Below are 14,632 nucleotides of genomic sequence, written 5' to 3'. Positions count from 1 at the left end.
CCTAGTTTGTCACTGAGGTAGTCAACCTTTGTCTGGGTTTATACCACTTGAAACTTCAGGTGGTGATTTATGTGGCTGAATGTTGCTTCAAACAAAGTAAATTCCCTGCAGGCAGAAAGATAGAACATAAAGGGAAGGCTAGGTTACAACAACTCTCTGACACGCTTCTTGCCCTTCTCGAAGATCACCTTAATTTGCATAATCATCTGGCACTTTACTTGAGGGCTTTCTCAGGGCAGAGTATCCACCGTTCTAAGTAAAATTAAGTCAGGATGGTGATGATGAATATCACTTTTGGTTGTCAGAATCCTTTGCCTCACCCACATCTCCTCCCAGTTTTCTCATTGGCCCTTTTATCTATTTTGCCAGCGCCAAACTAGATGTTATGGTGACCAGGGGTCACCGTGGTCACCAATGTCATTTTTTAGAAGAATTTGGCCATTTACAAAGTTGCTGTCCCACTGCATGTTGTGACCAGGTGATCTTGTCCCCTGTCCCAGCCGCCGGTTGCTGAAGCAAGGCTGCCGTCACATCTAGATTGCCCTCAGGCAGGCCTCTAGTAGACCCATTTAATATAGAGGGTAATAAAGAACTGTGATTCAACAAAAAGTCTATGCCAGATTGAACCCAAGCCTCTAGGGCTGCCCCATCTTTTTTGAGACAGCAAGCACCTTGGGAATTCTGACAGAGTGGTGGGCGCAACAACAAAATGGCTGCCACAGGAGGAAGGTTTTGTATTAACCCCTGACAGTAACTCTTCAACATTTCAGTCATAAGCCCTGTTCAGCAAGATCCCCTTTAATCTGCACAGCCAATCAGAAGCCCTGCTGGGCAAAAGTCCCTTGTGGCCTTGCCCATTTTCTAAAAGCAGTTGGACACATCAATTTTAGAAGATTTAGTAACAGGTTTCTGCTTACCTATGGAGCAGTCATCTCCAGAATAACCATCATGGCACTGGCAGACCCCTTGCTGGCATTCGCCATGTCCACTGCAGTCCTCTGGACATGCCAACTGCCCACAGTCTGAGCCAGTGTATCCTTTGTGGCAGGAACACACCCCACCCTTCAGGCAGCGTCCTCTCTGGTTACAATCATTGGGGCAAGATTTGGTGCCACAGGCTGGGCCCGTGAAGCCTGGTTCGCACACACAGCGTCCATCGTGGCACTCTCCACGTCGGTTGCAGTTGCTTGGGCAGGCACGGGTCCCACAGTCAGGCCCAGAGTAGCCAGGTTCGCACACGCACCGTCCTGACACACATTGGCCATGACCCTGGCAGTCTTGGGGGCAGGCTGAGTCGGCACACGAAGGGCCGACATACCCTGGAAAGCAGGAGCAACGTCCATCCACACAACGGCCTTGGTCGTTACAGTCATCAGGGCAGGATGGTGGCTCTTCACATTGGACTCCGGAGTAGCCGGGACGGCACTGGCAACGACCATCCACACACTTGCCCCGTTGTGGGCCACCACACCCGCCCGGGCAGGCTGGCTGGGCACACGTGGGGCCACCCCAACCCGGTTCGCATTCACAGAGGCAACGAGAGAGGTCAAAGGAGCCGTGGTGCGAACATAAGGTGCGCGTGTCTGTCTGACCTGGGAGACAGAATGGGAGAGATGGGAAAAGGTGAAAGAAGGAAACAAAAAACTGGGTCAGCTCTCTCTTCTTAACCATGCATTACTTAACGGTAGATCACATATCAGATTTAATCAATAAATTTACCGGGTAAAGAGTTAGCAGGTTGGGGTGCAACACCATTGGGCAAGTCATGGTTTAACTGCAACCATAGGCTGGCTACAGATACAAGTGTTTGGCAAAAATCAATGAAAGCATTCTGTGAGAATCAATTGGCTATATGGAATTTACAACAAAGAATCTAGTATATTTTATTATTATTTGTAAATTGCACACTGCACATCCTTTATATCAGTAAAATTTATAATAAAGTGATGTATATATGTATAGCCATACTTTTTTCCTCCAGAGTGCCGATTGTCAGGGGAGGCATTCTAGCAGGAGCTCCTTTGCATCTTAGGCCACACTCCCTGATGTAGCCAACCCTCCAAGAGCTTACAAAGCTCTTTGTAAGGATTGGCTACATCAGGGGTGTGTGGCCTAAGATGCAAAGGAGCTCCTGCTAGAATTCCAGCCCTGTCGATTGTTAAACATTTACCAGGACACCACTGAGTAGGACCTACTCCCTCCAGAGGACCCCAGGGCCTTTTTAGACCCAATGGACAGACAAGCACTAGGAATGAAGGTTTGATGGACCAAAGGCCTATAGGGGAAAAGGGTTAAACCCCAAAGAGACACTGGAACTAGGACAAGAGCTGTAGAGGGAAAAAAATCAAGTCAAGTCAAGAACCTTGCCATTTATAGATTCATGACTCAAAGGATTGCCACATCCAGTTTGGGAAATTCCTGGAGATTTGGAGGTGGAGTCTGGGGAGGACAAAGTTTGGGAAAAGGAGAGACCTCAGTGCTGTAGATTCCACCCCCCACCCCAGCAGACATTTTCTCAAGGGGAACTGATCCTAGCCGTCTGGAGATCGGTTGCAATTATGGGACATCTCCAAGCCCAACCTGGAGGTTGGCTACACAATGACATGATTTCACTTATTTGCAGACAGCACTCCAATTGCATGGTGGCTTCCAGCCTGTTTTCACTCCCACCCTTCCCTCGGTGCAATCATTGCCTTGTTAAATTTTGCAGAATATTTGATTGTTCTACTATTGGGAGGCAGCGGATCCCTCTAGCTCTCAGCATCCTGGACTCAGTTCAAGTGGCTGGTATTAACCTTTAAAGCCCTGTACAGCCTGGTACCACCATACCTCAAGGACCACTTTCTCATATCTCTTTAGAGCCCCTGCTTCAGTTGCCCTTGCCATCTGAGGCTAGACGAGTGGCAACCCAAGAAAGGGCTTTCTTGGTTGTGGTACCAAAACTGCAGAACTCTCTCCCCAAAGGAACTTCTCCCCAGATTCATCTGTCTCCCTCTATTGGAGTCTCCCACCACCAGGTGAAGACTTTTGTTTTGTTTGGCAGATCCCCAATAACCAGGGCTTTTTTGTAGAAAAAGCCCAGCAGAGACTCATTTGCATATTAGGCCACACTCCCTGACATCACCATTGTTTTACACAGGGCTTTTCTAGTAGAAAAAGCCCAGCAGGAACTCATTTGCATATTAGGCCATACCCCCTGATGCCAAGCCAGCCGGAACTGTGTTCCTGTGCATTCCTGCTTAAAAAGAAAAACCCTGTTATTGGCCCTTCTCCCTGGTTCTGGTGCTAGGGTTGCCATACTCCCCTAGAGGAGGCGGGGTTTCCCCGATGCCAGGAGTCATCTCCCTGTCACCAATCAGCTGGCCGACAGGAACTTACCCTGAAACCTACCCTGAAAAAGATGGAAAATCCTCCTATGTGCAGACATGTGTCTACATCACTGCCCACATGACCTGGAAGTGATCTATCACTTCCAGAATGTCAGGGGGTGGCATACTCTGGTATTTGGGCAAAATCTCTATGGTAGAGTTTTTTGCCCAAATACCAGAGAGTTGCCCTAGCATCCCAAAAGTGGTACCATCACTTCTGGGTCCCAAGAGCAGTGATATAGACACATTGCTGCAGTTGAATGGGTCTCCCTGCTGATCCTGGTAAGTCCTTTCTCCATTCCCACCAATTGTCAGGAAGACCTGGTACCCCTTTCTGGTGCTATATGTTTAGGTGTTTTTATTGAATTAAATTGGGAAAATTTGTACAATGATAAAAATAATTTTAAATCACATTTTTCATTGCTCAAATGTTTTCTTTTTTATATATTCATCACCTTGGGGACCTGATCAGATGGAAAGGCAGCATAAAAATGTTTCAAATGAATAAATATTCACAGCTTTAACCATTTGCAGCCATCCTGGGAAAAGACCACCCTTTTGAGGGTGTCTGTTTGATGCTTGGGGGGGGCACCGTGGGAGAGCTTCTGGTGTCCTGGCCTCACTGATGGACCTCCTGATGGCACCTGGTTCTTTTGGCCACTGTGTGACAGAGTGTTGGACTGGATGGACCATTGGCCTGATCCAACATGGCTTCTCTTATGTTCTTATGTTCACCCCCCACAGCTCACCCCAAGTGAATAGAGGTGGTTCTGAATTTAGCTTGGCACCCAGATATAATTAATCCACAGAGCTCCACAGGTATGCATGTCCTTTTCTCCACCCCGAGGTCTTACCTGTGCTCGCTTGGATGCTCGCTGGTGCTGAACAGCAGCTGCCTCCGGCTTGGCAGGTTTCACGAAGCTCCCGCACTTCGTTCTCCAGTGCTTCCAGCCGTCTCAGCAGTTCTTGGGTGTCCTCGGTGCCCGGTGGGCACCCGCAAGCCGGTGGGGGCAGGTTGATGCGGTGGGTGAAAACCACATGCTCCTGATCTGGCCCTTCCAGGGTGTGCTCGTAGAGGCCCCCTCCTCTAGAGGAGCCAGGGGGTCCCCGGGCCTCCTGCAGTGCGTGGGAGGTGCCTTCCTCTTCCCCCTCCGTGCTGCTGTCCCCTGCTAGCTTTATGGTGTAGATGTGAGAGAAAATGGTGGCGTTGGGGGGGATGGCCGGTTGAGGCACGCAAGCTCCCCAAGAGACCGTGAGGCTGAGGATGAGCAACTGGAAGAGTACTGCTTTGGGTGTACTCCCCATGGTAATTAGACCTGTGCAGCAGGAGGCAAAAACAGGGAGGAAAAGGTCAGCGAAGCAGAGAAGAGCAGCACAAAATATGGCATAACTAAAAGGGCAGAAAAGGGCAATCAAGACAATCAAAGGTCTGGAGCAGGAATGGCCAAACTTGTTCAATGTAAGCAGAGCCAGTGCGTGGGGGTAGGCGGCTACATAGGGCACTACCCCGCCTGGGGGCACCAAAAGGCGCCCCCTTACTTCCCTACACGCTTCGGAGGCTTCCTTGGCCATTGCCGGTCTTTGTGTAGCAGCCCTGGACTTCCTCAGAGGTCACTCATGCAAGTATTAACCAAGGCTAACGTAGCTTAGCTTCCAGTAGCTGATGAGACTGGGCCATCCAGGCCAGAACAAGGAAACACTAGAGCAGGGACATCAAATATGCGGCCCAGGGGCCGAATAAGGCCCTTAGAGGGCTTCTATCAGGCCCCTGAGCAACTGGCTGCCATCTGCTTCCTTCTCCCTCTCTCTTGCTTCCTTCTGCATCACAGCTTGCTTTGCGAGGTTTGCTCAATCGCACAGCAGCTGCAGAGTAAAGTCTCTATTTTATCCAATAATGCCCCTGTATAAATCGATGGTGAGGTCTCATTTGGAGTACTGTGTGCAGTTCTGGTCGCTGCACCTCAAAAAGGATATTATAGCATTGGAGAAAGTCCAGAAAAGGGAAACTAGAATGATTAAAGGGCTGGAACACTTTCCCTATGAAGAAAGGTTAAAACGCTTGGAACTCTTTAGCTTGGAGAAACGTCGACTGCGGGGTGACATGATAGAGGTTTACAAGATAATGCATGGGATGGAGAAAGTAGAGAAAGAAGTACTTTTCTCCCTTTCTCACAATACAAGAACTTGTGGGCATTCGATGAAATTGCTGAGCAGACAGGTTAAAACGGATAAAAGGAAGGGTACTTCTTCACTCAAAGGGTGATTAACATGTGGAATTCACTGCCACAGGAGGTGATGGCGGCCACAAGCATGGCCACCTTCAAGAGGGGGTTAGATAAAAATATGGAGCAGAGGTCCATCAGTGGCTATTAGCCACAGTGTGTGTGTATAAATAATTTTTTTTGGCCACTGTGTGACACAGAGTGTTGGACTGGATGGGCCATTGGCCTGATCTAACATGGCTTCTCTTATGTTCTTATGTTCCAATGGCTGGGGTTCCTCCCTTGGGAAAGAAGGGGGGAGGGGGAGCTTGCTTTGCCAGGCTCTTTCAGTCACACAGCAGAGCTACTGAGCCAAGCTTCTCTTCCTCCTATTGGCTGAGGCTCCTCCCCCTCGTGGTCCCCTGGGGAAGAAAGGAAAGAGCCAGAGCTTCTTTTGCCCAGTTCTCTGGATCCCATGGAAGAGATACAAATAAAGCACCTTTAAGGCCAACAAGTGTTAAGATTTTAAGCATGTTTTATTTTAAGGTTTTTTTTAAAAAAAAATCTTTAATTGCGTTTGTCTGTGTCCTTTATAAAATTTATATCTCTGCTACCTAATCTTAAATAGGTACACATACGGTCCAGCCCGACATGGCTCGGCCCAACAAGGTCTCATTTATGTCAGATCCAGCCCTCATAACAAATGAGTTCAACACCCCTGCACTAGAGGCTTGTAATTTAGCAATGGTGTATAGAGAATGGAGAAACTGATGTTTTTCTTCCCTTCACAAAATACTAATAAATCAAGCTATAGAATGAGTAACTGGCTCAAAGCCATCTTGTGGATATATGGCTGCCAATCTCCATGTGGTTCCTGGAGATCCTTCAGAGTTACAACTGATCTCCAGACAACAAAGATCAGTTCCCCTGCAGAAAATGGCTGCTTTGGAGGGTGAACACTATGACATTATAACCTGCTGAGGTTCCTCCCCTCCCCAAACCCTGTTCTCCCCATAGGGTTGCCAAGTCCCTCCACCGCTGTGGTGGAGGACTTCTCTCTCACACTTTCTGCACGCATGGTGAGATGATGTCACCTGGAAGTGATGTCACTGCATCAGGCACATCGTGCCAGGGACCCTCTAGGATTCGTGGCAAAACTCTATGGTACCACTATCTAAAGGGTACCATAGAGTTTTACCACAAATCCTAGAGCGTCCCTGGTGCGATGTGCCTGGTGTGATAACATCACTTCCAGGTGATGTCATCGCACAGGGCACATTGCGTGAAGATGGGGCTCTTTGGGGGCGGGGATCCCCCTGGCAGGCTGCTCCGTGCCAGTGGGTTGGGGCCCCCCAAACTGGGAGATTCCCTGCCCCTGGCAGAAGCTTGGCAGCCTTACCTCCCCAGCCTCTGCTCACAAATCACCAGATATTGTCTAAACTAGAATTGGCAACCTGGAGAATTTGGAGGTGGAGCCCAGCAAGGGCGTAGACTTTCCAATTTCCCAGGAGGGGCTGGGGCTCAGCCAGAGACATTGCTATAATAGGTCCCTAAAAGAACTGGGACCCAATGACATTATAGGGAGGAGCCAGTGACATCACAGGGAGGGGCCTCCATTATCACTACCTATGGAAGTGGGGCCATGGGGGATTTAGGGAGAAGCCTCCAAAAAATATAGTGGGAAACCCCCTAACAATGCCTGTGGGCTGGGCCAAACCCAGGGAAAGGTGGGGGTTGACCAGTGGTTATAGTGGTATCTCAGCAGTCTTCTGCTGTGTCCTGTTTTTGAAATTCACTTTTAGAATGAATACTCACTTTACGATGTGCAAAGGATAAACAAAGGTCACAAATTTGACAGTGAAAGGCAACACAGAAAAGCCTTTAGGGAAACTTTTTAAAAAGTTTCCTCGGATGTTCATTTACAGGAGTCTTGTTTCTGCCTTATTCATAAGGGTAACGTACTGAAATTTACAAAATTATGGCATCATAGAAACTTTCATGTTGTAAATGCGTGGCTGGAGTCTCTGAGCTGGGGCAGAATAGAAAGCAGTTGCTGTGCATTCAAAGCAACTGTGCAATAAAACAGCTACCCTGAGGTCCCAGAGGCGTAGACTTTTCAATTTCCCGGGGGGGGGGGGGAGCTGGGGCCCAGCCAGAGACATTTGATTCAGTGACATGGTAGGGAGGAGCCAGTGACATCACAGGGAGGGGTCTCCATTATCACTACCTATGCATTTATGGAGAAGCTCCCTCCCCATAAATTTAGGGAGCACCATGGACCCATGGACCGGGCCAAACCCAGAAAAAGGTAGGAGTTGGCCAGTGGTTATAGTGGTATCTCAGAGGTCTCTTGCTGTGTCCTGTTTTTGAAATTCACTTTTAGAATAGTCACTTTAAGATCTGCAAATATACCTTCTGCGTGCATAGGACAAACTAATGGTCAAAAATGTGACAGTAAAAGGCAATACAGAAAAGCTTTAGGGGGACATTTCCCTTCCCCCCGCTGTTTTCTGATGACCCTGAAGCACAATCTCCTTTACCTTCCCCCTCCCCTGCAACAGACACCCTGTGAGTTAGGTTGGGCACATTGCATGACGATGGGGCTCTTTGGGGGCGGAGATCCCCCTGGCAGGGTGCTCCGTGCCAGTGGGTTGGGGGCCCCCAAACCGGGAGATTCCCTGCCCCTGGCAGAAGCTTGGCAGCTCTGCCTCCCCAGGCTCCACTCACAAATCACCAGATATTGTCTAAACTAGAATTAGCAACCTGGAGAATTTGGAGGTGGAGCCCAGCAAGGGCATAGACTTTGCAATTTCCCAGGAGGGGCTGGGGCTCGGCCAGAGACATTGCTATGATAGGTCCCTAAAAGAACTAGGACTCAATGACATTACTGACCCTGAAGCACAATCTCCTTTACTTCCCCCCCCACCCCCAACAGACACCCTGTGAGGTAGGTTGGGCTAAGAGAGCTCTTACAGCAGCTGCCCTTTCAAGGACAACTCTTACAAAAGTGATGATTGACCCAAGGCCATTCCAGCAGCTGCAAGTGGAGGAGTGGGGAATCAAACCCGGTTCTCCCAGATAAGAGTCTGCGCACTTAACAACTGCACCAAACTGGCTGTCACCAACTATGCTGGGTTCAGTATATGCTGCAGTTTACAGCTGCTGCTGATACCGGGGCTTGACACCTAAATCATTCCGTTTTCGCTTAAACTCAGAAATCAAACTTTCATTTCATTTCATGTATTCAACATATCCTGCCCTCCCCACAAAATGGGCTCAGGATGGCTCACATCATAAAACCAACAGCAGCAAAACAATAAATAAGATCAATGATTAACAGCAAAGGAAAGGCTCATGTCAGATAAAATAAGTGTGTGTGCAATCTAAATGAAACAGTGTACATACACACAAAAGCTGATGCCCAGAATAAAACTTGGTTGGTTCTTAAAGGTGCCACTAGCCTCAAATTTTGTTCTTAAAGGCCTCTGATCTTCATGGCCACACTCAGTCTCACTTTCCCCCCAAATGTAAATTGGAACCAAGCAAGTATTTTGAATCCACCCAAAGAGAGCCTGCAGTCTGACTGTTGGTGCATCAAAAGTGGAGGGGGAAGGAGTGTCACTATTATCTTGACAATTGCTGCCCTATGCAACGCTGATTGGTTCATCGTCTTTTCCACCTCAAGAGACTTTCAAGGCAAGAGACAAGCAGAAGTGGTTTGCCACTGTCTTGCCTCAGCTTTCCTCCAAGCACTAACCATGGCCATTCCTGTGTAGTTTCCAAACTCTGATGAGATCTGGCTAGTTTGGGATATGAGGGCTGTGACTTCAATTAGCATTTCTAAGGAGCTAAGCTTGGGTTGTAAAGTCATTAAATTATTCATAAAGTCATTTACTGACTTTGAAGCTCAGAGGGAAAATCACACACAGCCTTTCATGCCTTTGAAGCCCCAAGTCCTGTGTTGATTGCCCAGCGGGGGCTTAGCCTCCAGTGAGAAAATCCCAGGGGGGCGGGCTGCAGCCCTCCAGCTCCCATGTACTTTACGCCTATGTGAGGTCCCCACTGAGTGTCCTGGAAGGTTCAAGTGTTCTCCTACAGGCTTCTTCTCAGTCTCGTAATTCTTGATGTCAGATTTGTGTCCATTGTGTCTGGGCATTCAAAGGAGTTTGTCACTATGCCTGGCATTGGTTGCCTGGGGGAGGTCTGAGCCCCTGAGCCCCCAAGTCCTGTATTGGTTGCCCGGAGGAGGCTCAAGCCCCTGAGCTCCCCCCCCCATAGTTTACGCCTATGGAGCCCAAGGAGGGCAGGATTTGGGGAGGGGAGGGGAGGGATTTCAGCCAGGTACAACGCCCTAGAGGTCACCCTCCAAAGCAGCCTTTTTTGCCAGGGGAACTGATGTCTGTCACCTGGGGATCAGTTGTACTCCCAGGAGATCTCCAGGCCTCACCTGGAGGCTGGCAAACCTACCATGCAGGTACAACTGCAAATACCACAAAAAGCTCTGAGTCTTTGTCCCAAGACATTTTGCTATCCCCACCTCCCTACAGTCAGTCTAACTATATGGGGGGAACTTGGGAAGGGATCCAGAATCTAGGGATTGCAGGCCCCAGACTGAAAGCTCATTACTCTGATTAAGAGTCTATTTTATGTCATTTTCAGAAATAACAGATATGTTTTCTTTTCTGGCTTTCTCCCTACACATTTTATATTCCTTTCCCCCCCACCAAGGACTGCAAGGTGACAACACAGTATGTCCTCACAACAGCCTTCTGAGGTAAGTTGAAACATGCCCAAAGCCACACAGTGAGCTTCACCACTGAGTGTAGATTTGAACCCAGATTGGCCAATGTGCTGGGGTGTCGAATTCATTTGTTATGAGGGCCGCATCTGACCTAAATGAGACCTTGTCGGGCCAGGCCATGTGTGTATCTGTTTAAGATTAGGTAACAGAGGTATAAACTTTTTAAAGAACCCAGGCAAACACGACTAAAGATTTTTTAAAAAACTTAAAATAAAATATGCTTGAAACATTAGCACTTGTTGGTCTTAAAGGTGCTTTCTTTGCATCTCTCCCCTGGGATCCAGGGAACTGGGCAAAGGAAGCTCTGGCTCTTTCCCTCCCTCCCCAGGGGACCAGGAGGGGGGCATGGAGCCTCAACCAAAGGAGAAAACTGAGGTTTTGCTCTGTAGCTCCTGTGCAATTGAGCAAGTCTTGCAAAGCAAGCTGTTATGCAGAAGGAAGCAAGAGAGAGGGAGAAGGAAGCAGACAAGAGCTAGTTGCTTGGGGGCTTGATAGGAGCCCTCCGGGGGCCTGATTTGGTCTCTGGGCTGCATGTTTGACATCCCTCCTCTAACCACTAAACTGCATCTCCACTCATAAGTATTGGAAAGAAAGGACCCTGCCCTGCCAGACTGCACTGCCCCCAGAGAAATGAGGCTGGGGTCCTTCCTTCAGTTCAGACGTATCCAAATTTGTGCCTGTTAATACATCTCACTTTTTCCCAACTTCAGGCATCCTTGTGTCCTTAATTCATTGTGGCTGGACGGGCACCAAAATCAACGGGTGGGTTTTCAAGTCCGCTCTTGCAACACTTCGCCACAGGATAAAGAGCCACTGAGGGGATTATTAAGCACAATGAGAAGATCGCCTATCGCATTGATGTGGACAGTAGGAATGTAAACAGAGGCCTGACAGGGATCCCACAACACTCCCTGTAGCTAGGCGGTTAGGAAACAGTAACAGCAGCGGAAAAGAAAGCCGCAGGGCGCTCTGAAACCCTGGCTGAGCGTCAGAGGCTGAGGAGGAAGCTGGAGTGGAAGGGAAACTGGATTAGATAAGAGCAGGCCAAAGGAAGCACAGACGTGTACTTAGAACTTCCAGCAGATAATAGACGTTCAGCTGCAGACTGAGTTGCCCGTGGGTTTTTGGGATCTCCTTCCTGAGAAATCCCAGACAACAGTCTCCTGCGTGGAAGTATTTGGACGAATCCCGTAGGCCAGGCCTGCAAGGCTTCTGATAGGGTTGCCAAGTCCGGGTGGGAAAATACCTGGAGACTTTGGAGGGTGGATCCGGGAAAGGGCAAGGTCTGGGGAGGAGAGGGGCTTCAGCTGGGTACAATGCCATAGCGTCCACCCTTCAAAGCAGCCATTTTCTCCAGGGGAGCTGAGCTCTGCCAGCTTGAGATTAGTTGTAAAAGCGGGAGATCTCCAGGCCCCACCTGGAGGCTGGCATCCCTGGCTTCTGAGCATACACAGACAACAGCAGGGTGACATGCTTGTATTGCAAGAATGACAGAAGGAGAACCCTGCTGGATGAAACCAAAGGTCAATCTAGTCCAGCAGTCAACTTCTCACAGCATCCAGCAGAGCCTCTGGAAAGCCTACAAGGAGGACCTGGAGGCCAAATACTTCTTCAGGTCTTCCCCGCTTCCACTGGCAACACTGTTGCTGAAGATGGAGCTTCTGTATAGGCACAGGACTTGACATCACTACCAGCAATGTGACTGAAAGGGGGCATCACATGACTCCTGTCTCCTGAAGCTTCAAGGGGCGTCAGTTGTTATTCTGAAAAATCTCTAGACACTACCTGTAGGCTAGCAACCCCGTCATATGTGGGGGGACCTAGTGGTGGGAAGAAGAGTAGAAGGGGGCCTTGGGAACAATACTCCCTCTAAACTGTAGGGTCTTGTGAGCAAAAATTCTACTTCATGGGCTACTGATTTGATTTATTAGATTTATATCCCGCCCTCCCTGCCGAAGCAGGCTCATTAAAGTTGTGAGCATTAAAGTTGTGAGCTACTGCACAAATTAGCTTGCTCTGGGGTCATTTTTCCTGAGCTAAGACAAAAATGTGTGAGCTGGAGGCTAAATAACTATGAGCTAGCTCACACTAACTCAGCTTAGAGGGAACATTGCTTGGAAGCTCTCTGGCCAAGGCCCCTAAAAATCTGGGTGCAGGGTTGCCAGGTCTGTGTTGGAAAATAATCTGGAGACTTTGAGGGTGGAACTGGGAGAGGGTGGGGTTTGGGGAGGGGAGGGGCCTCAGCATGGTACAATGCTATAGAGTCCACTCTTCAAAGCTGCCATTTTTCTCCAGGGGAGCTGATCTCTGCCCGCTGGAGATCAGTTGTAAAAGCAAGAAATCTCCAGGCCCCACCTGGAGGCTGGCAACCCTATCTAGAACTGGCTCTGATGCTCATAAATCCATTGTCAAATGGCTGCTTGCTTTGCAGGCAAGAGGGTTAAATCTCAAGAGGGTTCAACCTCTAGTTACAAAGATTGCAGGAAGCAGAGCTGGCCAAAACTGTCCCCAGCCTGCGAACAGTGCCAGGCTAGATTAGATTGGCCAAGAAACTTTAGCCAGGTCTACTTTGCACAAGAAGGTATTAGTATATACTTAGCCACTAAAGACTGCGTGGGGTGCATTTTGGCTTTGAATGTCCCTTTGCCTAAAAACAACTCCTTGCAAATACAAAGCTAACACATCAGGAGAAGAGAATGTTGCACCTCCCTCCCCCCCTCCCCAAAATTTGCTTGCTGTGTTGATTTTCTACTTGCAGGGAGCATTTCACATGAGGAAGCTTTCCAAAATGATGCCAAAGAGTCCACCCTTCAAAGCAGCCATTTTCTCCAGGGGAGCTGATCTCTGCCAGCTGGAGATCAGTGGTAAAAGCGGGAGGTCTCCAGGCCTCACCTGGAGGCTGGCAACTCTAAGTCCAAGCAGCAGTGGGAATACTAGAGTCTAGGGAGGAAGGTGGCCTGCTGTAGTTAGAAACGTGGCTGCCCTGGCTGAGTCTGGGTCCTGGTTTGCTGAAGGAACAGAATGTCTGCTCACTTTCCTAGAATTCAGTGACTTGCTATCTACTTTCCTCTCCGGGCTCGTATATAACCTGAAAAGCTACCCAAGAAGGACTGGTGGGGAGAAGACGCAGATGTTTTCTCTGTGCCATGAGAGGAAAAAGAGTTCATTGACTGAATTTTTTGTCTATTTTCTGGCTATTAAAGGAACAAGAAGGAGAGAGAGAGAGAGAGAGAGAGAGAAATGTAGCCTGAAGTAACCTTCCTGTTGTTGGCAGAGTAGTTAACAAAGCCACGGCGCGTAACCTGATTAAAAAGTCAATACAGGTTTATTCAGAAATTAATATAAATAGGAAAGAGAAGAGACAGAGATAGGTCCTAGCTACATTTGTTGCTGAGAGAGAGGGTAAGACTGAGTGTGGCACTTCCAAGAAGGGGGAAATTGCCCTGAGAGTCGCAATTTGGACAAGGAATAAGAACATAAGAGAAGCCATGTTGGATCAGGCCAGTGGCCCATCCAGTCCAACACTCTGTGTCACACAGTGGCAAAGAAACACAGGTGCCATCAGGAGGTCCACCAGTGGGTTCAGGGCACTAGAAGCCCTCCCCCAAGCACCAAGAATACAGAGCATCACTTGCCCCAGACAGAGAGTTCCATCAATAAAAAAAGAGGTAAAGGTAGTCCCCTGTGCAAGCACCAGTCATTTCTGACTCTGGGGTGACAACAATATCATGACGTTTTCACGGCAGACTTTTTATGGGGTGGTTTGCCATTGGCCATATCAATACGCTGTGGCTAATAGCCACGGATGAACCTCTGCTCCGTATGTTTATCCAATCCTCTCCTGTGGCAGTGAATTCCATGCATTAATCACTTGAAGAAGTACTTCCTTTTATCTGTTCTAACCCGACTGCTCGTCAATTTAATTGAGTGTCCACGAGTTCCTGTATTGTGAGAAAGGGAGAAAAGTACTTCTGTCTCTACCTTCTCTATCCCATGCATAATCATCTAAACCTCTCAGTTGATGTTTCTCCAAGCTAAAGAACCCCAAGCGTTTTAACCTTTCTTCATAGGGAAACCCTTCAATCATTCTAGTTGCCCTTTTCTGAAGCTTTTCCAATGCTATAATATCTTTTTTTGAGGTGCAGTGACCAGAATTGCACACAGTATTCCAAATGAGGCCACACAATTGATTTGTACAAGGGCATTATGATACTGGCTGATTTGTTCTCAGTTCCCTTCCTAATAATCCCCAGCATAGCATT

General features: G+C 48.5%; 1 protein-coding gene across 1 annotated transcript in view; it reads right to left on the bottom strand.

Annotated features, from left to right (window-relative positions):
• Positions 1-4,682, bottom strand: part of TNXB (tenascin XB) — a 131,613-nt gene extending 126,931 nt beyond the window's left edge. The window contains exons 1-2 of the mRNA XM_060238577.1: positions 4,223-4,682; positions 918-1,592 (exon numbers count right to left, since the gene is read on the bottom strand). Coding sequence (XP_060094560.1) covers positions 918-1,592; positions 4,223-4,673 — 1,126 coding nt within the window. The 5' untranslated portion in view covers positions 4,674-4,682. The remainder of the gene's footprint in view (positions 1-917; positions 1,593-4,222) is intronic.
• Positions 4,683-14,632: the final 9,950 nt, after the last annotated feature.

The sequence above is a fragment of the Heteronotia binoei genome, chromosome 5, assembly GCF_032191835.1.
Source record: "Heteronotia binoei isolate CCM8104 ecotype False Entrance Well chromosome 5, APGP_CSIRO_Hbin_v1, whole genome shotgun sequence".
NCBI lineage: Eukaryota > Metazoa > Chordata > Lepidosauria > Squamata > Gekkonidae > Heteronotia > Heteronotia binoei.
This window is presented reverse-complemented; position numbering and strand designations above follow the sequence as displayed.